Raw genomic sequence first — 22,559 nt, forward strand, 5'->3', positions numbered from 1 at the left:
TACTTGTGGGAATGAGGCCATTGATGTGAGCATTGCTCATTTCAAAGAATTCAATAGTAGATGAAAGATTACCTATTGAATTGGGCAAAATGCTATTCAATGGATTGTAACCCACATCTAGATATTGCAACATCCTACAGTCTGCCAAAGATTGGAAGAATGGCAACTCATGTTCACTGGTAAGTTGATTTTCATGTAGGAAAAGAAGTCGCAGATCACGAAGGTTTCCCAAATTAGTTGGAATACTTCCACTGAAGAAGTTGGTTGCTAGCCCCAATCTTTCAAGCTTGGAAGCATTTGTGATATGGGGAGGAAGTTCCCCTTCAAGCTCATTGCCAGATAAGTGAAGTTCTAAGAGGTTCGGAAGATGAAGACCAGTAGAGGTTGGAATTCTCCCTGAGAGTTTGTTCGAAGTTAATGCAATGTATTCCAAAGAAGATACATTAAAAATAGCCTCCGGAATCTGACCTATGAGATTATAAACTTCTTCAAAATCTATTTCTATCAAATTTGATAGCTTCCCCAATTCTGGAGGAATCGGCCCCTCCAAGCGATTGCTTCCACAATAAAGATTTCGCAGAGTGGAAATATTGCCCAATGAAGTGGGAATAGTCCCTGTTATTGGATTATTACCAATATAAAATTCCTCGAGCTTCGATAAACAACCAATATTTTTGGGTATTTCTCCAGTTATGTTGTTGGAAGATATGGACAGTATTTTAAGCTGTATGAGTTGGCAGATGTCGGAAGGAATGTGATCAGAAATTTGGTTTAGAGTTAAACTTAAACGCTCCAAATTTGATAAAAAAATTCCCTCATCAAGCAAGAGAGGACCAGAAAGGCTATTCCTTCCCAGAGTTAGGGAACGTAATGACGAGATATTAAAAAGTGATGTAGGAATGGAACCTGTTACTTGGTTATCAACCAGGACAAAACTGCAAGTTGGCTCAGATTACCGATCTCCTTAGGAATGTTGCCGTTGATTCTATTATAAGACAAGCTAAAGTTCATCAACTTTGTGGCATTTCCAACAGAAGGAGGGATTATACCTGTGAGGCTATTGTTCCTGAGATTTAAGACTCTAAGTTCAGGTACATACCATGGCCCTTTCCACATTTCACCACCGAGTTTATTGAAGGCCAATGAAATGATTTGAACTCTCCGGTGTTGAAATAGACTTGTTGGTATACTTCCTTGGAGCTGATTGTTTTGAAAATCAATCACTCGCAAGCGAGGCAAATGGCCAAGTCCATAAGGGATGCCACCATGGAATGAGTTATTCTCGAGATTGAGAACACTGAGAAAGGACAAATTAGCCAAAGACGGGGAAATTGTGCCTTGAAGTTGCAAATTAGGAAGAGTCAAGGCTACAACCCTTTGCCTGTTTGAACTGCACGTGACACCGAACCAAGAACAAAAAGACGCGGTCTTGGTCCAATTATTGGCCAAAAAATGATTGGGACTTGTAATAAGATTTTGGAAAGCTAGTAGAGCTTGTTGGTCTGTCTCATTTGAGGTAGCAGTTGATATAGAAAACTGAATTAGAAAGAGAAGAATCAATAAGAAAATGTGCTTCTCCATGATGTTGCTATGCACTTGATTTGTGTAGTTGCCAATGTTACTGCATTATATAGAACCACTTCATATGGATTGTTGTGTTTACACCAAACTTGTAAATTTATCTATTGACTAAGTACTAAAAGTCTCGATGCAAATACATATCATGTAACTATTTAACTCATGATAAATATCTAATACAAATAAGTTTTTTATAACTTGTATCATTAGTCATTAGGCACAGGTATCAACTTTAGAAAAACAAGTTAAAGAGCGAGTTAATGTATTTATAACATAAATCTTAATTATAAATGGCATTTCATTGATTAGTCAACTTTAGAAAAACAAGATGAAGGAATTGATTGATCAGATACAAGTCAAAAACAGGAGGAGGAAAATACACCTTCATAGTTGACAAAACTTGCATGCATTATTTCCAAAAAACCAAAGAAAAGTCAGTTAACTTTCATTAAGTTTAATTGTCTACTTGTGCACACTCAAAATTGAAAAATATAGATATCGATTGAGACCAAGTTAAAACACACATTTATATATTATGTCAATTCTATTTAATAACATTCAGACGTAACTCAAACTAAATAATAATTAACTTACTATAACCAATTAAATTACTTAAGTATTAAGAAATTTATTATACTCATGATAAATATCTTATACAAATAAGTTTTTTATAACTTGCATCATTAGTCATTAGGCACAGGTATCAACTTTAGAAAAACAAGTTAAAGAGCGAGTTAATGTATTTATAACATAAATCTTAATTATAAATGGCATTTCATTGATTAGTCAACTTTAGAAAAACAAGATGAAGGAATTGATTGATCAGATACAAGTCAAAAACAGGAGGAGGAAAATACACCTTCATAGTTGACAAAACTTGCATGCATTATTTCCAAAAAACCAAAGAAAAGTCAGTTAACTTTCATTAAGTTTAATTGTCTACTTGTGCACACTCAAAATTGAAGAACATAAATATCGATTGAGACCAAGTTAAAACACACATTTATATATTATGTCAATTCTATTTAATAATTATGGATAAATCTAACTTATATTTACATTTATGTGGCTCAGACAAAGTCAATAGAAATCCAGACAAAGTCAATAGCAATCCAGATGAGTTAAGGAAAATTGTGACCTATGTCACCATCACAGCCCTACATGCATTTATCATCTTTGGACCAACTAACCAGAAATAGATATCACCCATTTTAAGTTGAATTATAGTACTCCCTCCGTTGAGGGAAGCCTTGGTGTAGTTGATAAAGTTATTGTCATATAATCAGGAGAACATAAGTTCAAACTGTGGAAACTACTTCCAACATAAATAATGGAATTAGGTAAGGCTGCATACAATAGACTTTATGATCTGGTCCTTCCTTGAACAGCACGCATAACAGGAGCTTTATATAATAATCCCTCTATTTTATATTAGTTCTCAAAGGTTACTAAATTATAGTTGTCCCAAAATATTTGGTCATTTTATAAAATCAAGTTGAAATTAATTATTTTTTCCCATTTTACCCTTAGTATTATGTGTTGTCAAAAATAGGCAATATTAATTGCATAGCATAGAAATTATTAATTTGAAGAATTCAAAGTAGTGAAATTTATTTAAGAGAGATAAGAGTAACGTAGAGTATTCAAAGCCTTGACCTTTGATGATGCAATCTTCTCATTCTCTTTGCCAATTCGAGTTCAGACTAAAGATTTTCCATTTTATTTCTCTGTTGAATTGACAATTTCCTTTTAGTTAAAATTGTTACTATAACAGGGAAGGGAACACTCTGAAGGACAAACAATACATGACTCCAACTAGTACATACGACTTTATCATTGACCGACTTTGTTTGATCCCAAATATTGTGAATTTATTAGTGATGACCTAGTGAATGATGTTCTTTGGCTCTGCAGAACTGACACTACTTTTTTGAAGTTTTGATGTTACAAAAGAGGAATTCATGATTGTCTAAATTTTTCGTATGTATTTGTCCATGAACTTTCTGGAATATGTTGACTGACTCCGTTTGACACCAAATTTTGTAGGCTCATTTGAAACGACCTAGTGAATGATACTTATTGTTTCTCAAGGAATCGGCGTCGCTTTTTTGGAGTTTGTGGGTCACGAATTAGGAATTCAGGTTTATCTTACCTATTTGTGTGTATTAGTTCATGAATTTTTCAAAAAATGACTGACTGACTCCGTTTGACCCTAAATTTTATGGCTACATTTGTGACGACTGAGTGAACGATACTTTTTGCCTTTACAGGACTGACGTCACTTATTTTGAAGTTTTGGGATCACAAAATACGAATTTAGGATTATCGAAGCTCTTCATGTGTATAATTAGTCCATTAGTTTTCCAAAATTTGTTTGACCAACTCTATTTCACCTCAAATTTTGTGGGTCCATCTATGACGAACCTAGTGAATGATACACATTGCCTCTACATGACTGATATATGCCAATTTTTTGGAGTTTTGAATCACAAAATATGAATTCAGGATTATCTATGTTTTTCATGTGTATTAGTCCAAGAATCTTCTGGAATATGACTATCTGACTGTGCCTGACTCTAAATTTTGTGGGTCTATATGTGACGACTGACAACCTAGTGAATGATACTCCATCTCTGCAGAACAGACGCCATTTTTTAACAAAATTTCGAGGTCATAAAAATATGAATTCGAAATTATCTAAGCTTTATGTGTGTACAAGTCTATGAATTTTTTGGAAATGTATAACATACTCAGTTTGACGCCAAATTTTATGGGTCAATTTGAAACAACCTAGTGAACAATACTCATTGTTTCTCAAGCTAAGGACCGACGTCTCTTTTGGAGTTTTTGGGTCACAAAATAAGAAATTCACGATTATCTCAATTTTTCATATGTATTAATCTATGAATTTTCTGAAATATGACTAATTGATTTCATTTAACCCCGAATTTTTTGGTCTATTTGTGACGACCTAATGAGCGATACTCCTTGTTTCTACATGGCCAATATCAATTTTTTAGAATGTCAGGGTCACGAAACAGGAATTTAGGATTATCTAAGTTTTATGTGTGTATTAATCCATGATTTTTTTTCACAATATGCCTGACTGGCTCAACTTTTGTCATGACTCAATTTATGATCAAGCTGTGATCGGCACCTCATGTCTTAACTTAACCGAGTGAACCATCTTGGCTTTCTATTATATTCTTACTCAAATAAATTTGTACAACTCAATGCAATTCTTTGTAAAGTAAATATAATATTTGGATCTCAAATTCAAGTAAACATTCTGAAAATTTGTATTAATTGTGTTTATGAAATTTCTTATCATTGTGCAATATTTATGCATCATAAGAATGCATAAGCCAAATTCTAAGACTGTCTATAAATCCTCTAAATTGAAGATAATATCAACATAAAAGCAGAGGCGTATCCAGGATTTTGAGATGATGGGTGCACTATTATAAAAAAAATTGATCTATGATATAAATTTGATCGGTTCGACATTTAGGTTCTTACTACTGAAAATCATTAAAATTTTAAAATTATAGGTCTAAAAATTAATATATATATATATTAAATTAATTAAAATGCTAAAAGTGCTATCAATTACCACTTAGAGAAGTGTTATCTAATTTTAGAAAGAAAAATAAAACAAGATAACTATAAAATTCAAATTTATAACCTCTCGGAGAGAGGTGCACCCAGTCATAATCGTGTTATGTGATATTCCAAGTGTGGGTGTGTGGGTTCACACTTCTATATTTCAATATTTTTAAAAAATATAACACTACTATATATAATCTCAGGAGGGGACCATGGGTTCACGTGAACCCGGTGACCCCCCCTTAGATACGCCGCTGCATAAAAGGAATAATTGAAATATGAATATATGTGTCTCCACCAAAAGGAAGAAGTGGAGCTACCAAAGCATGGAAAGTATTGGGGGGTCTTTAGCCTGTAGTCTGCTCATCTGCAAAATTGGCCCCTCCGTTGTACCTAGGGGTGGCAAAATCAAACCCAACTTGTCCAACCCGTTTATGTTAGGGCGGGTTATTGACCCGCCCATATGTGAGTTCAACCCATTAAAAGTTGGGTTGATGTGTAACTCGAATTGCCTCATGAGAAATCTTGTCAAAATATTTTTAAAAACTTTTTATCAATTTGATATGTTATATATGGTCTTAATAAAGAAAAAATATAATTTTATTAGGTACTAAAATAATTTAAAAGACCAAGTAAAACAATTAAGCTTGGTAAAAATTGGGTTGGGTTGGGTCTTGACCCGTTATGTAACCCATTACCTAACCCATTTTGACCCAAGCAGATTTGGGTTGGGTTAGATCTTGACCTAATTGTTGTCTTAATCCATTATGATCTGCCCAAATTTAACTCAACCTGCTCAATTGTCATCCTTAGTTATACAGCAAACCAACGCAAGTTCGTTCACTAAAGTTTAAACGAGGTTTAAATAAACATGTATGAAAAAACATAACCTCTGAAATAGAACGGTTCATAAACCTCATCATGTAAGTAATATTTTATGGGTCTATTTGGAACGATCTAGTGAACAATACCCACTAGTTCTCAAGAAACAACATCACTTTTTTAGAATTTTTGGGTCACTAAGTATGAATTAAGGATTATCTTAGTTTTTGTATGTACTGAAGTCTATGAATTTTCCGAAATAGGACTGACCGACTCTGTTTGACCCAAATTTTTGTGAGTCTATTCATGATGACCTAGTGAGCGATACTCTTTATCTCACTTTTTTTGGAGTTTCAAGGTCACAAATATGGAATTTAAGATTATTTAAATTTTTCATGTATATTAATCAATAAATTTTCTAGAATATGTCAAACCGACTCTATTTGACCCCAAATTTTATGAATTCATTTGAAATGACCGATAAGCGATACTCATTGTCTCTGCAGGACTGATACCATTGTTTTTGGAGTTTTGGGTTAGGTTTGAAATTTCAAAAGGACAAGGTCACTGGTTGGGTCTCCAACAAACAAAATGAGGGCAATAATATCTCATCACATGTGGAGAGATTTTAGTTGATTTTGTTTGACACAAGGGCAATTTGCTTTTTCATAATGAAAATAAGAGAAAAATAAATCAGCAATTTTCTTGTAAGGTTTTTGTTGCATTGTAAAAATGAAATTTCAATTTCGAAACCTCAATTCTAATGAAGGATTGAAAGAGACATATACCTAATTTGTGTTTATTGTGAAAGTGTAACAAATTAAATAGATGCATTGTAGCTTTAGTTTAAATTTAATTGCATATTCAAAAGTTAACATAGTAACAAAACACTTGTGCACACTTTACAAAATAGGACAAACATATTATTATCATCAAAAGCATACTCAACAGCCAAACAAAGATAATTAACACAAATAGGAGTTCATCTTCGATAGACATCGGATTAGATCTCCACTAAAACAGACAAAGAACACCCTAAATTAAAACACATTACTTTGTGTCTAGACGCATAAGCAATAACTAAGAACATGGTGTAGCTAGTTTCCCTGATTGATCCTTCAAAGCGCTGCTACAAGTGGAGTAGTGGCAACTGATTTTGGAATTCACACTAGATCATTACTTGATGTGAAAAAGTGACAGATAGGTGATGTTCCTGGTAATACACCGAGCGAACGGAAAGATTCATGAGATGGATTCCATACAGAAGTATCCAAATGACATACAACCATCACTTCCACTAGTTGATCACCATTTGCTTCATTAATTCTCCCTAATGAAACCTTGGAACACCTTGATTTTATTGTCAATTGTGTGATGACAGTAGAAAACCGCGTAAGGGCAAGACAATAGAAAAGACGCCACCATTTTAGGAGTGGTAATTTGTTGTGGAGTGTCTAAAATTGTATAACGACGAAGCAGGGGAGAAATATCATGAGTTGTTATCGTTGTCAGAGCTTTGATTTGGGTATTTTCTCCCATGATTTCTTGCACAAAATGCAGCATTGCCTCCGCGGATGTGGCACAGTACTTTCCCTCTCCTTTTATAGGCGAATCTTCGCATATTTTCAATGTATTTTCCATGGATTTAACTTGTGAAAATGGAATGGAATCAACTGCTTTTTTCGGAAAAGAAGTTAGATTTCTTCGTGTTTGAAAGGAGAGAGTCATTATTTTCCTTATTTTTAGATCATCCATAAGGAAGAAAAATGAATCATGTTTTTTCACATGCTTATCATTTCCCAGTTTATACAAACTACGAAAGATGTTTCCTAAATCGGAAATCTCCTTCTCATCATTTCCCTGTTTATACGAACTACAAAAGATGTTTCCTAAATCGGAAATCTCCTTCTCATCATTTCCCTGTTTATACGAACTACGAAAGATGTTTCCTAAATTGGAAATCTCCTTCTCATCATTTCCCTGTTTATACGAACTATGAAAGATGTTTCCTAAATCGGAAATGTCACGCCCCGAGCCTACGCCCTGGACGTGGCCGGCACTCGAAGACCATTGCTGGCCCTAAGCGAACCCTTGGCCTGGCTTTCTTAACTCAGCGGAAACCTAACTCAACAGAATAACTCCATGCAATGCAAGGACATAAAACACTTAAGTGATCAAAATCTAGCCAAAAAGGCAACTCGAGTCCCAAAATAGAATATTTACATCTATATATAGATGAGAGACTCAATACTAACTGACTGACTATCTATGAAGCCTCTATAATACTGAGATGGATGTTGGGACAGACACCGCAACATCCTAACGAAACAAAACTAGGAACACAAAATAACAGAGTCCTCCGGAATGCAAGGAGGCTCACCACTGATTCTGGAGTGCTCAACTGGATCAACGGCGTGCTGGGTGCTGATCCTGGGTACCTGCGTCTGCATCATCATAAGATGCAGGCCAACTGGCATCAGTACATTGAATGTACGAGTATGTGAGCTGGAAAGCTAAGCAACATAGGCTAGAAGGAAATCTGGAAGAAACTAAATAACTTACCTGGCTCAACTCAACTCAACCTGACTGACTCATTTCAATATAAGGCAATTTAAAACAAGTGCAATATAAAGAAAAGTTGTTTAAAACCTGCTATAAACTCTGTGTGTATACAAAGATACAATAAGTCTGAGATGTCTATAGAAATACAATTGAACTGATGTATATAAAAATACAATAATTTTTGTGTATGAAAATACAATAACTGCTGTGGGAGTTTCTCTAATCGACAACCATCACTTAGAGCTATAGTGATGATACAGCGATCGACCTCACGCTGCCAGAGCATCCTATACCTGGCCAAAGGTATAAGACCTGAACTGCCTAATGGATCCACTTGTCTATCTGGAAAAAGGATTCATCTAAAAAGTATGATCCTTTTCTACCCATGGTGGCTAACATGGTTCTATGGGGGCTGTGGGTTCCTTGAACGCTCCCCCAACTCGGTGCTCGATACTACTCCTAAAAAATGTACTGGCTCTTATGTTTTTTTTAAACATATTTCTTCCTGTTGATTTGAGATAATTACTCAAAAACTTAGCTCAAAGGCTATCTTGGAAATCTTAGATTCCTCTTTTGCTTCATTTAGAAAGCGATAACTCTTTTTCTGAAAAACTAGCCCGAAAGCTCTTTGGAGATCTCAGTTCCAAAGCTTGTTTAAATGTAAAAACATTTCTTTAAAACTCCTTTAGGAATACATAGTTACCTAATAACTTTTGAGAAATGAACTCAACTTAAACTCTTGACTTAACTTGAAACTCGATACTCTTTACTCAACTTGAAACTCTATACTCTTTGCTTGACTGGAAACTTGAGCCTTAAAATGAAGTTAAAACGTTCATTAAAGACTCTTGCTTGACTTACTTCTTAACTTCTAAGCTTGACTTCTAACTTCACTTGACTTTGATCCTAACTCGCCTTGAATTTGATTATGGATTCAAGGTATATGATCACACGTTTATGGATGAGTTCTTGACGTTTAAACGTACTTTGGAGTGTTGGAAACAACTAGGAAACATAGGTACAATACCAAGGAACATGCATGAGAAAGTATGAAAAGAATGGGGAAACTTGGCGTCCTTGGCGCTCTGCAAGGCGCGGAGCGCCAGCCCTCGAAGCTCAGAAGGGCTGCTGGGGCGCACTGCTAGGCGCGCTGCCCCAAGGGAGAAAACTCAAAAACTCTTTTGGGGCGCGCTGACAGGCGCGACGCCCCACCTCTGACCCCAGAAAACTCGACTTTTCTCCTTCCTTTTTCCAACTCTAAACCTCCTTAACTTCCATGGATCCAGCCCCAAACACTTAGAATCATAAACCCCTCAACATACAATAGATTTCAACTCACAAACACAACCGGAAACATGTCCCAAATCAACAAGAACTTCAACACAATCACAACCAACAACTTCAACAAACATAATCAATCTTTTCTCGAAATTAAATGAGTTTGGCGTGTGGGGGAAAGGACCAACCCAACACTATGAACTCACATACCTTAATAGGGATCACCCCCGACGATATCCACGACGATCTCTACGAAGTTGCTTCTTCTTCTCCTTCTCCTCTTCTTTCTCTCTTCACTCACAACCCTAACTCTCACTTTTTAAAAGGGAAAACTGATCTAAAAATCAGTCTAAATCCCTAATATAACCAAAAGAATTGGTTAGGGAAAAGACCAAAATACCCTTACAATTTCGGGTGAACTGCCCTGTGCCAACAGACCAATTTCGAAAGGTCATAACTCAGTCATACAAACTCGGAATCGAGAAAACTTGGAGGCGTTGGAAAGATCATTCCATGAGCTTCGCAAACATAACTGGAACTACACCTAACTCATCTTGATCTAGAAGTTATGACTGTTCAAAGTTGGCCAGAAAATCACTTTTTCCCATACTTAGCTAAATTCCAGATTTTTAATTATTTCCAAAAAAAAACTATTTCCAATTCTAAGCCTCTTCATAGTTATTTCAAATTGCCAGATGTTACAGGAAATCTCCTTCTCATCATTTCCCTGTTTATACGAACTACAAAAGATGTTTCCTAAATCGGAAATCTCCTTCTCATCATTTCCCTATTTATACAAACTACGAAAGATGTTTCCTAAATCGGAAATCTCCTTCTCATCATTTCCCTGTTTATACGAACTACGAAAGATGTTTCCTAAATCGGAAATCTCCTTCTCATCATTTCCCTGTTTATACGAACTACAAAAGATGTTTCCTAAATCGGAAATCTCCTTCTCATCATTTCCCTGTTTATACGAACTACGAAAAATGTCCCCTAAACCTGAAATCTCTTTCTTATCATTGCCCTGTTTATACCAACTACGAAACATGTCCCCTAAACCTGAAATCTCTTTTTTATCATTCCCCTGAAATCTCTTGTTGATGATGTCATCAACTCCCTGTTTCAATTTATAATAATCGAACGTATATTCGGAACCATAAATCTCTTTTAATGCTTGTTCATGATTGTCTTCATAATTTCCTTGAACAACTTTCCTAGCTCCTGTTCCATAAGCAACCTGACATATATATAATTAATCAGAGTTTTTATATAATAAGTAGCTAATTGTATTTAAGATGGAGGAGAATATTGAAATTACCAGCAGAATTAGGGAGACAAGTACACAAAAACCAAGCTTAACATCCATTGATTTTCTGTTGAGTTCTTAAGAAATTCTACTGAAATAAGAGGTATATATATACTACTAGAAGAGAAGTAAACTCACTAAAGAAAAAGAATCAAAATTGTTACTCATTGTGACGTTGTTTGATATGACACGAAGTTTAAGGAAAAAATAAACATTTTTTAAAATTTTGAGCTAAAATAAGTCCAAAAAAAAAAGTCATATATATTTGTCACTTTTGTGTGGCTATGAATAATCTCGTTAAGGATAAAATTGACATTTTAAAATTAAACTATTATTCTCCTATCTCAGTATATATGATTTATTTTGCTTGTTAGTCCAAAAGAACGACATATTTCTATATTAACTAATGATTTAACTTTAAAATGTTCATTTTACTCTTAATGAAGTGATTCGCAGCCACACAAATATCTATCACAATGTTCAAAGTCACACAATCTAATCAAACAATTCATCACAATAAAATTCTAAAAATAATAACACTCATATCAAACAATTAGAAAAATGGGTCAAATCAACTCAAAAACTCAATTTCGAAATGAAGTTTGGATCCGAAAATCTTTATTTGAAAACGTTACTCAAGGCATTTGGAACTCACTGGTGAAACCATTTCGAAAAGAAAAAAAATCAGTTCACAATCACCATTTTACTTTAGAACTCAAGTTCTTGAAAACCTTGCCAATTGTCAATCAAAAATCCCATTTTTTTAATGTTAAAATCCACAAATGATAAAATGAATTGAAGTTTTAGGGTCACAAAGACTTTACCCAAATGATTTTGCACAAGAGATCTCTTTAAAATTGTCTCCAAGGGGTTTCTAAAACTCAAAATGGGGTACAACCCCGAAATGGCAGGCCAAAACACCTCTCTCAAGTCACTTAAGCAAACACAAGTTTGCTTCAACGGACCCTGCTTAAAATGGGGATCTCGCTTTCGCGAACAAGAGCCTTCCCCCATCATCGCTAAAGTGAGCCCTGATTCGCTTAAGCGAACTCCGCTAAAACGTGTCCTATCGCTTTCTAGACCCGGTATTTGCTAAAGTGAAGGTTGCGAAAGTGGCCAAGTGTTCGTGAAAGTGAGGCTCGCTATAGCGAACAACCTCTTGCTAACATAAGCACACCAGACACCAAAAAAATGGCTAACTATCAATTCATCGAAAGGACCCTCGGGATTCGTTCGGAACCCCTTACACACAAAATAAATATGAAACTTGAATAAACTCGATGTTTCAGACCCAATGAAACCATCGAAACACAAATTCAAAGTCTCCTTGATCCGAAATTCGTGAAAGTCACAAGAAAAAACATAATGCCTAAAAAGGCTAAAACAAGCTCGGGACCTCCGAAAATTCAACTAAGGCCTCATCTAGGCCTAAAATCATCCCCAAATCTAGTGGAACTCTGAAATTCCGATCTAAGCATCTGAACCCCTAATGTTACCCAAAGTCATCCCCCAAAAATATAGCGTCAGTTCTGCAGAGCCAAAATCATCCTCCAAAAAAAATAGCGTCAGTTCTGCAGAGCCAAAGAACATCATTCACTAGGTCATCACTAATAATCTACAAAATTTGGGATCAAACAAAGTCGGACAATCATAAAGTCGTATATACCAGTTGGAGTCATGTATTGTTTGTACTTCAGAGTGTTCCCTTCCCTGTTATAGTAACAATTTTAACTAAAAGGAAATTGTCAATTCAACAGAGAAATAAAATGGAAAATCTATAGTCTGAACTCGAATTGGCAAAAGAGAATGAGAAGATTGCATCATCGAAGGTCAAGGCTTTGAATACTCCACTTTACACTTATCTCTCTTAAATAGATTTCACTACTTTGAATTCTTCAAATTAATAATTTCTATGCTATGCAATTAATATTGCCTATTTTTTACAACACATAATACTAAGGGTAAAATGGGAAAAAAATAATTAATTTCAACTTGATTTTATAAAATGACCAAATATTTTGGGACAAGTATATTTTAGTAACCTTTGAGAACTAATATTGAATAGAGGGAATATTATATAAAGCTCCTATTAATTGTTATGCGTGCAGTTCGAGGAAGGACCAGATCATAAAGTCTATTGTATGCAGCCTTAATTACCTAATTCCATTATTTATGTAGGAAGTAGTTTCCATAGTTTGAACTCGTGATCTCCTGATCATATAACAATAACTTTATCAACTACACCAAGATTTCCCTCGACGGAGGGAGTACTATAATTCAACTTAAAATGGGTGATATTTGTTTCTGGTTAGTTGGTCCAAAGATGATAAATGCATGTAGGACTGTGATGGTGACATAGGTCACACTTTTCCTCAACTCATCTGGATTGCTATTGACTTTGTCTGAGCCACATTAATGTGAATTTAAGTTAGATGCATCCATAATAATAAAATAAATTTCTTAATAATTGGTGTAATTTAATTGGTTATAGTAAGTTAATTATTATTTAGCTATTGACTTTGTCTGAGCCACATTAATGTGAATTTAAGTTAGATGCATCCATAATAATAAAATAAATTTCTTAATAATTGGTGTAATTTAATTGGTTATAGTAAGTTAATTATTATTTAGTTTAAGTTACATCTTAACGTTATTAAATATAATTGACATAATATATAAATGTGTTTATTAACTTGGTTCCGATCGATATCTATGTCATTCAATGTTGAGTGTGCACAAGTAGATATTTAAACTTAACGAAAGTTAGCGGACTTTTCTTTGGTTTTATGTAAATAATGCATGCAAGTTTTGTCAACTATGAAGGTGTATTTCACTCCTCCGTCTTTTGACTTGTATCTGATCAATCAATTCGTTTCATCTTGTTTCCCAAAGTTGACTAATCAATGAAATGCATTTATAATTAGGATTTATGTTATAAATAGATTAACTCGCTCTCTAACTTGATTTCAATTGATATATGTGCCTTCCAATTTTGGATATTCACAAGTAGACACTTAATAGGATGTGAGTGACTACTTGAATAGATGCCAGCTGAGGTAAAATTAAGTGGCATGCTTATGTATTATGCCAATTTAATTTTCTACATCATTTTTTCTATGTTATATATATCAATAAAAACATATTAAATAGAATTACCTGTTAGTAAAATATCTTTTGGTGAAAACATATAATGGTACCTGTACCGAATTGGTTGGTGCAATTGAAGTTTATATTACTGTTTATAATATAAGATGATGCAAGTTATAAAAAACTTAACCGTATCAGATATTTATCATGAGTTCAATAGTTACATGATATGCATTTGCATCGAGACTTTTAGTAGTTAGTCAATAGTTAAATTTACATAGTTTGGTGTAAACACAACAATCAATATGAAGTGGTGCTATATAATGCAGTAACATTGGCAACTACACAAATCAAGTGCATAGCAACATCATGGAGAAGCACATTTTTTTATTGATTCTTCTCTTTCTAATTCAATTTTCTATATCAATTGCTTTCTCAAATGAGACTGACCAACAAGCTCTACTAGCTTTCCAAAATCTTATAACAACTCCCAATCATTTTTTGGCCAATAATTGGACCAAGACCGCGTCTTTTTGTTCTTGGTTCGGTGTCACGTGCAGTTCAAAAAGGCAAAGGGTTGTAGCCTTGACTCTTCCTGATTTGCTACTTCAAGGCACAATTTCCCCGTCTTTGGCCAATTTGTCCTTTCTCAGTGTTCTCAATCTCGAGAATAACTCATTCCATGGTGTCATCCCTTATGGACTTGGCCACTTGCCTCGCTTGCAAGTGATTGATATTCAAAACAATAAGCTCCAAGGAAGTATACCAACAAGTCTATTTCAACACCGGAGAGTTCAAATCATTTCATTGGCCTTCAATAAACTCGATGGTGAAATGTGGAAAGGCCCATGGTATGCACCCGAACTTAGAGTCTTAAATCTCAGGAACACTAGCCTCACAGGTATAATCCCTCCTTCTGTTGGAAATGCCACAAAGTTGATGAACTTTAGCTTGTCTTATAATAAAATCAACGGTAACATTCCTAAGGAGATCGGTAATCTGAGCCAGCTTACATTTCTGTCCTTGGTCGATAATCAATTAACAGGTTCCACTCCTACATCAATTTTTAATATCTCATCATTACTTTCCCTAACTCTGGGAAGGAATAGCCTTTCTGGTCCTCTCTTGCTTGATGAGGGAATTTTTTTATCAAATTTGGAGCGTTTAAGTTTAACTCGCAACCAAATTTCTGGTCGCATCCCTTCCAACATCTGCCAACTCATACAACTTAAAATATTGTCCATATCTTGCAACAACATAACTGGAGAAATACCCAAAAATATTGATTGTTTAACGAAGCTCGAGGAGTTTTATATTGGTAATAATCCAATAACAGGGACTATTCCCACTTCATTGGGAAATATTTCCACTCTGCGAAATCTTTACTGCGCAAGCAATAGCTTGGAGGGGCCAATTCCTCCAGGATTAGGGAAGCTGTCAAATTTGATAGAATTCGATTTTGAACAAAATTATAATCTCATAGGTCAGATTCCGGAGGCTATTTTTAATATATCTTCTTTGGAATACATTGCGTTACCTTCGAACAAACTCTCAGGGAGAATTCCAACCTCTACTGGTCTTCATCTTCCGAACCTCTTAGAACTTCACTTGTCTGACAATGAGCTTGAAGGGGAAATTCCTCTGCACATCACAAACGCTTCCAAGCTTGTAAGATTGGGGCTAGCAATCAACTTCTTCAGTGGAAGTATTCCAACTAATTTGGGAAACCTTCGTGATCTGCGACTTCTTTTCCTACATGATAATCAACTTACCAGTGAACATGAGTTGCCATTCTTCCAATCTTTGGCAGACTGTAGGATGTTGCAATATCTAGATGTGGGTTACAATCCGTTGAATAGCGTTTTGCCCAATTCAATAGGTAATCTTTCATCTACTATTGAATTCTTTGAAATGAGTAATGCTCACATCAATGGACTCATCCCCACAAGTATAGGCAACATGAGCGGTCTTGTAACCTTATTCTTTCAAGATAACAGCTTTATGGGAAATATTCCTCCTGAGTTTGGTAAGCTTAAACAACTCCAAGGGCTGTATCTAAATAACAATAAGTTGCAGGGACATATTCCAGAGGTGGTATGCCATTTATCTCATTTGGGACGATTAAATCTGGAAGGTAATAAGCTCTTTGGGTTGATTCCAGCATGTATAGGAAATCTTAGCATGCTACAACATCTTTATTTGGGTTCTAATAAATTTTCATCAAAATTTCCGTTGAATATTTGGAAAATGAGTGGTCTTCTCTTTCTAAACGTGTCACAAAATTCTATAGAGGGAGAAGTTCCATCAGATATTGGAGAACTGAAAGCCATTGTAGGACTATATCTTTCAGGTAACCACTTCTCAGGCATAATACCAAGCAGATTGGGGGAACTCCAAAACCTGCAGTCCCTTGACCTATCAAACAATTCATTTACAGGCTCAATTCCATTATCCTTTGCCAGCTTGATAAGCTTGGAATTCTTGAATTTGTCTTTAAATGCCTTGTCAGGTACTATTCCTAAGTCATTAGAAAAACTCGCCCTTAAAAGCATTAATGTTTCATTTAATGAATTAGAAGGTGAAATACCCAATGGTGGTGTGTTTGTAAATTCTACTTTGCAATCATTTCTCGGAAACAAAGGTCTATGTGGAATGCGCATATTGGAGGTTCCTGCTTGCCCTATCAGTAGTCATGGAAAACAATCAAAGTCTAAGGAGCTTGTGCTGAAAATTGTTATTCCAGTGGTTGTTTCATCCTTTCTGATATTCTTGTTGGTGTCAGCTTGGATAATAAAACGAAAGAACAAAGGGAAGTCCAAAGATGTTGAAAAGGTTCCGGAGATAAGGACATATCAATTGATTTCTTATCATGAGATTCAACGAGCAACAAATAATTTTGATGAATCAAACTTAATTGGTGTGGGAGGTTCTGGCTCTGTATACAAAGGCACATTATCTAGTGGAACTTTGGTGGCTATTAAAGTTCTGGATTTGCAAAGTGAGGAAGTATGCAAGAGGTTTGATACCGAATGCGAAGTGATGAGAAATATCAGGCACAGAAATCTTGTTCCGGTGATTACTACTTGTTCTAGTGACTACATAAGAGCCTTTGTTCTGCAATATATGCCCAACAGTAGTCTTGATAATTGGTTGTACAGAGAAGATCATCACTTGAACCTTCTTCAAAGAGTCACCATAATGCTTGATGTGGCTATGGCAATTGAATATCTGCATCATGGTAATGATACTCCGATAGTTCATTGTGACCTAAAGCCAGCCAACGTTCTTTTGGATGAAGATATGGTGGCTCATGTTGGTGATTTTGGCATCTCTAAAATTTTAGCTACAAGCAAGTTCATGGCACATACCGAGACATTAGGCACTCTTGGATATATTGCACCAGGTACGTACACTAGTTTCGTTCTTTTTCACTAATCATTAACCCTTTCTCTTATATTTTCTCTTAACAGAACTAAGCTCTTCCGAATTCTGGAACTAAATAGAAACCAAGTCTTTCATTGTACAAAACAATTGTTATCTTTCGATTTTAATTTATTTTTCATTTTCATTCTTCTAAAGAATATGGCTTGGAAGGAATAGTGTCCATTAGTGGTGATGTTTACAGCTATGGCATCATGATGATGGAGGTATTGACAAAAAGACGACCAACTGAAGACGAGATATTCAATGAAATTCTTGGTTTGAGGCAGTGGATTAGACGAGCATTTCCTAGGGCAATTATGGAAGTCGTGGATGTAACTCTTTTTCATGAGGACGAACATGTCAATTTCAAAAGTGAAATATGCATAGCCTCCATGATGGAATTGGCTTTGAATTGCACGAAGGAAATGCCAGAGTCAAGGATAACTATGAGAGACATAGTCAAGAGGCTTAACAAAATCAAGAACACATTTTTGGGAACATAGAAATTAGCACCTCTTAAAGTGGTGTTCTCTTTTAGTAGCAAGTTACTATGTTGTTTTTTAATCAGTTTTTTATGTTTAAATAATGATTCATAATGAATGAAGTTGGGGGATTAAGATGGAACAATGGTTAGATGGGAGTTCGACAGCAAAATGGACACTTTTTAAATCCTAATCACCAAAAGAGACATTCTCTAAAAACACACACCAAAACGGACAGTTGACCATTTATGGGCATACTATAAAATAATGCAATTAGTTTTCTAACAATTCAAGCTTCATTTCATTTCAACAAGTAAAGTTTTATACAAACATAAGACCATTTCACGAGTTTCATCACGTTTCCAACTATACACATTTTTCATAAAAAATATTTTTTCAATTATTGAATCTAAAGTTTTTTTTCTAAAAGTTAGCTTTTATAAATAATTTTTATTTTCTTACACTTACCCTAATTAATTAATTAAGTTCGGCCGGTTAACCATTTTTAATGGATCTTAAAGGATGCCTAACCCCCTCCCTTTAGATTAGTTGAACCCTTACCTAGAATCTTATGTTTAGTAGACCTTAAAATGAAGTTTAACTTTAGACATGACTTTAATCAATCTTAGGTGCCCTAATTCACCATAAATAATTAGGTGGCAACTTCTTATGTTAGTTAATAATTTAGAAATCACCAAAATGGTGTACACTATTTTGACCCGGTTAAAATGGGGTATAACAATCAACGCAAGTTCGTTCACTAAAGTTTAAACAAGGTTTAAATAAACATGTATGAAAAAACATAAACTCTGAAATAAGACGGTTCATAAACCTCATCATGTAAATATTATTTTATGGGTCTATTTGAAACGATCTAGTGAGCAATACCCACTAGTTCTCAAGAAACAACATCACATTTTTAGAATTTTTGGGTCACGAAGCATGAATTAAGGATTATCTCAATTTTTCGTATGTACTAAAGACTATGAATTTTCCGAAATAGGACTGACCGACTCTATTTGACCCCAAATTGTGTGAGTGTATTCATGATGACCTAGTGAGCAATACTCTTTGTCTCACTTTTTTTGGAGTTTCAGGGTCACAAATATGGAATTTAAGATTATCTATATTTTTCATGTATATTAATCCATGAATTTTCTAGAATATGTCAAACCAACTTTATTTGACCCCAAATTTTATGAATTCATTTGAAACGACCGATAAACGATACTCATTGTCTCTGCAGGACTGACACCGCTGTTTTTGGAGTTTTGGGTTAGGTTTCAAAGTTCTAAAGGACAAGGTCATGTTAGGGTTTTGCCCTGATTTTCTTACCATAATTTAAGATTTATATTTCCTTAAAGAAAAGACAAAACATTACCATAAATGTTTTGTCACGCCCCGAGCCTACACCCTGGGCGGGACCGGCACCTGGAGACCATTGCTGGCCCCAGGCGAACCCTTGGCCTGGCTTTCTTAACTCAGCGGAAACCTAACTCAACAGAATAACTCAACGTCATACAAAGACATGAACAACTTAACTAATAAAATATGGCCCAAAGGGCAACTCGAGCCTCAAAATAGAATATTTATATATATATATATATATATATATATATATATATATATATATATATATATATATATATACATATACATGGATGAGAGACTCAAAAATAACTGACTGACTGACTGTCTCACTGTCTATTGAAGCCTCTAATATACTGAGATGGATGTGGGGACAGACCCCGCAACATCCTAATAGAACAAAGCTAAGTACACAAAATAATTGAGTCCTCCAGAACGCAAGGAGGCTCACCACAGACTCTGGAGTGCTCAGCTGGATCAACGACGTGCAGGATGCTGATCCGGGATACCTGTATCTGCATCATAAGACGATGCAGGCCAACTGGCATCAGTACATGGAATGTACGAATATGTGAGCTGGAAAAGCGGAACCACAACTTAAGCTTGAAAGGAGAACAAGAGATCACTTACCTTGACTCTGAACGACTCATATACATAACTGGACTCAAAGTAAAGCAATAAGACACGAGCCACACATATAAAGCTTGTAAAAGAATGTAAACGACTTAGATCGTTAAGGATAAAATGACAACAAACTCCACTTTTCTTTTATAAATATAATACAGCTTTTGTGGGAGGTTCTTTAACCGACAACCACCACTACGAGCCTTAGTGATGATACAACGTTTTACCTCACGTTGCCAAAGGACCATCCTATACCTTGCCATCGATATAGGACCTTACTTTTGCTTAGTGGATCCACTAGCCTAATCTTACGTGATCATCTAAAAAGAATGATACGACAAGTCCCATGTTAGCGCATGGTTCTTATGGGGAGTTGAGTTAATATGAACTCGTGTCCCCAATTCGGTGCTCAATACTACTCCCAAAAATACTTTGGCTCATGCTTTTAAAATAACTTCTTTCTTTGATTGAGATAATTACTCAAAACTTTAGCCCAAAGGCTCCTTTGGGGAAAGAAAACATGATTCCCTTCTTATTCAAATATAATAGCATTTACAACCTCCTTTGGGATTACTTAGTTCCCAAATAGCTTTCTCTTTCTTTTTTTTTTTTTTTTAAAAGAGAACTCAACTTGGAACTCATGACTTAGCTTGAAACTAAGACTCTTACTCGACTTGAAACTTCACTTGACTTGGAACTATCTTTCCTTGAATCGGAATTATGAATTCAAGGTGTTCGATCACATGTTATGGAAGGATTCTTGAACGCTTAGACGCACTTTGGAACGTCGAAAACAACTATAAAACATAGGTGAATTACTTTGGAACATGCATGAGAAAGTGAGAAAAGAAGAGGAGAAACTTGGCTGAGACTTCAGATTTCTGGTGACACAGATAGGACTTACGGACGCCATCGACGGACTGTAGATGGACTTACGGTCCGTACTGCAGGTCCGTAGATTGCGTCAGAGATTTTCCCCAGAATTCATTTAAGAAAAAGACTAAGTGTTGACCTACGGTCCTGACTTACGGTCCGTAGGTCAGGCCACGGACCGTAGGTCGTGACCGTAGATCGATGCCCCAAAAACCAACTTCTGTTCCGATTGACGGTTGACCAGTACGGACCGTCGATCGATCTACGGTCCGTAGGTCAGTCCCGTAGATGGGGATCGACAGCCCAGAAATTTCTGCAAATCGATGGTGGATCAACCTTTAAAAGGGTCATAGCTCTTAGAATCATAATCCCCTCAACATACAATAGGTTTCAACTTAATGCACAACCCAATCAAGCCTCACAACGAACAATAACTTCAACAACCTCAACAACAATATCAACAACAACTAACAACTTCGACACTTCAACAACAATTCCCAATCTTTTCTCAAAGCATAGAATAAACTTGGTGTGTGTGAGGGAAAGGATCAACCCACACGAAAAACTCACATACCTTGATAGGGATCACCCCCGACGAAAATCTACAATGGTCTTGACAAATCTCCTCTTTCTTCTCTTCTTCTTCTTCTCCTTCTTCTCTTCTTCAATCTCAAGAACCCTAACTCTTTCTCTTTCAAAAAAAATGGGACAAAAATGATCCAAAGATCATCCTAATACAACAATATGAGCTCAAAAGAATTGGCTAGGGAAAAGACTAAAATGCCCTTAATGATTCCCGGACGGATTTCCTTGTCAACTGCCCAACTTTCAAAGGTCATAACTCCCTCATACGAACTCGGAATCGAGCAAACTCGGTGGCGTTGGAAAGGTCGTTCCACGAACTTTGCAACCATAACTGGAATTCCACCTAACTCATCCTGAGCTAGAATTTATGGCTGGTCAAAGTTGGCCAAAATTTCACATTTTCCATACTTAGCCAAAATTTCCAAAACTTTAAATTCTTTCCAAAAAATGAAAATTTCCAATTCTAAGCCTCTTCAATTATTTCATATTGCCGGATGTTACATGTTTTTACTTTTCTTGAAAGGAAAATATAATATTATTTCATATTTGGTTTATTCTCTCCTGTTAGGACTCCTTTTCTAGTAAGAAAGGTTTTAGGACTCTATAAATATAGGTTTGTTTCTTCTAACAAAAAAAAAATAACATCCACAATGTAGTCGTTTAAGAGTCTTGTTTATGGGGAGATTTATTCTCTCTAAAGTTTCAATGTTTTTCTTTATATTAGTTTTGATATAATAATATTTTGACTTTTAGTATAAGTTTTTTGTTATTTGATTTATCAACTATATGATATGCAATTGTAAAGCTTCCGCATGACGCCATATTCCCTCATTCAAAACCCAACAAGTGGTATCAGAGCACATGGTCCAACGGTCCCATGGTCCGATGATCCTATGGTTCAACAAGATTGAAGAAAGGTTCAAGTGGTTTCAAATCAATTTGCAACAATTTTGATGATAATG

The 22,559-nt window shown here is 35.4% G+C and overlaps 1 protein-coding gene across 1 annotated transcript; it reads left to right on the forward strand.

The window, feature by feature from the left end:
• Positions 1-14,611: 14,611 nt before the first annotated feature.
• LOC125818891 (probable LRR receptor-like serine/threonine-protein kinase At3g47570) lies at positions 14,612-18,168 on the forward strand. The gene is made up of 2 exons (XM_049498403.1): positions 14,612-17,645; positions 17,822-18,168. The coding sequence occupies exons 1-2, from the start codon at positions 14,612-14,614 to the stop codon at positions 18,166-18,168; spliced, it is 3,381 nt and encodes a 1,126-aa protein (XP_049354360.1).
• Positions 18,169-22,559: the final 4,391 nt, after the last annotated feature.

The sequence above is a fragment of the Solanum verrucosum genome, unplaced genomic scaffold (assembly GCF_900185275.1).
Source record: "Solanum verrucosum unplaced genomic scaffold, falcon-dt-bn FXZP01000252.1, whole genome shotgun sequence".
Taxonomy (NCBI): domain Eukaryota; kingdom Viridiplantae; phylum Streptophyta; class Magnoliopsida; order Solanales; family Solanaceae; genus Solanum; species Solanum verrucosum.

Bases quoted from the DNA above. Each gene is read 5' to 3' on its own strand.
- LOC125818891 (XM_049498403.1), top strand. From the start codon at position 14,612: ATGGAGAAGCACATTTTTTTATTGATTCTTCTCTTTCTAATTCAATTT. The intron at 17,646-17,821 runs GTACGTACACTA...ATTCTTCTAAAG, and splicing joins TCTTGGATATATTGCACCAG to AATATGGCTTGGAAGGAATA.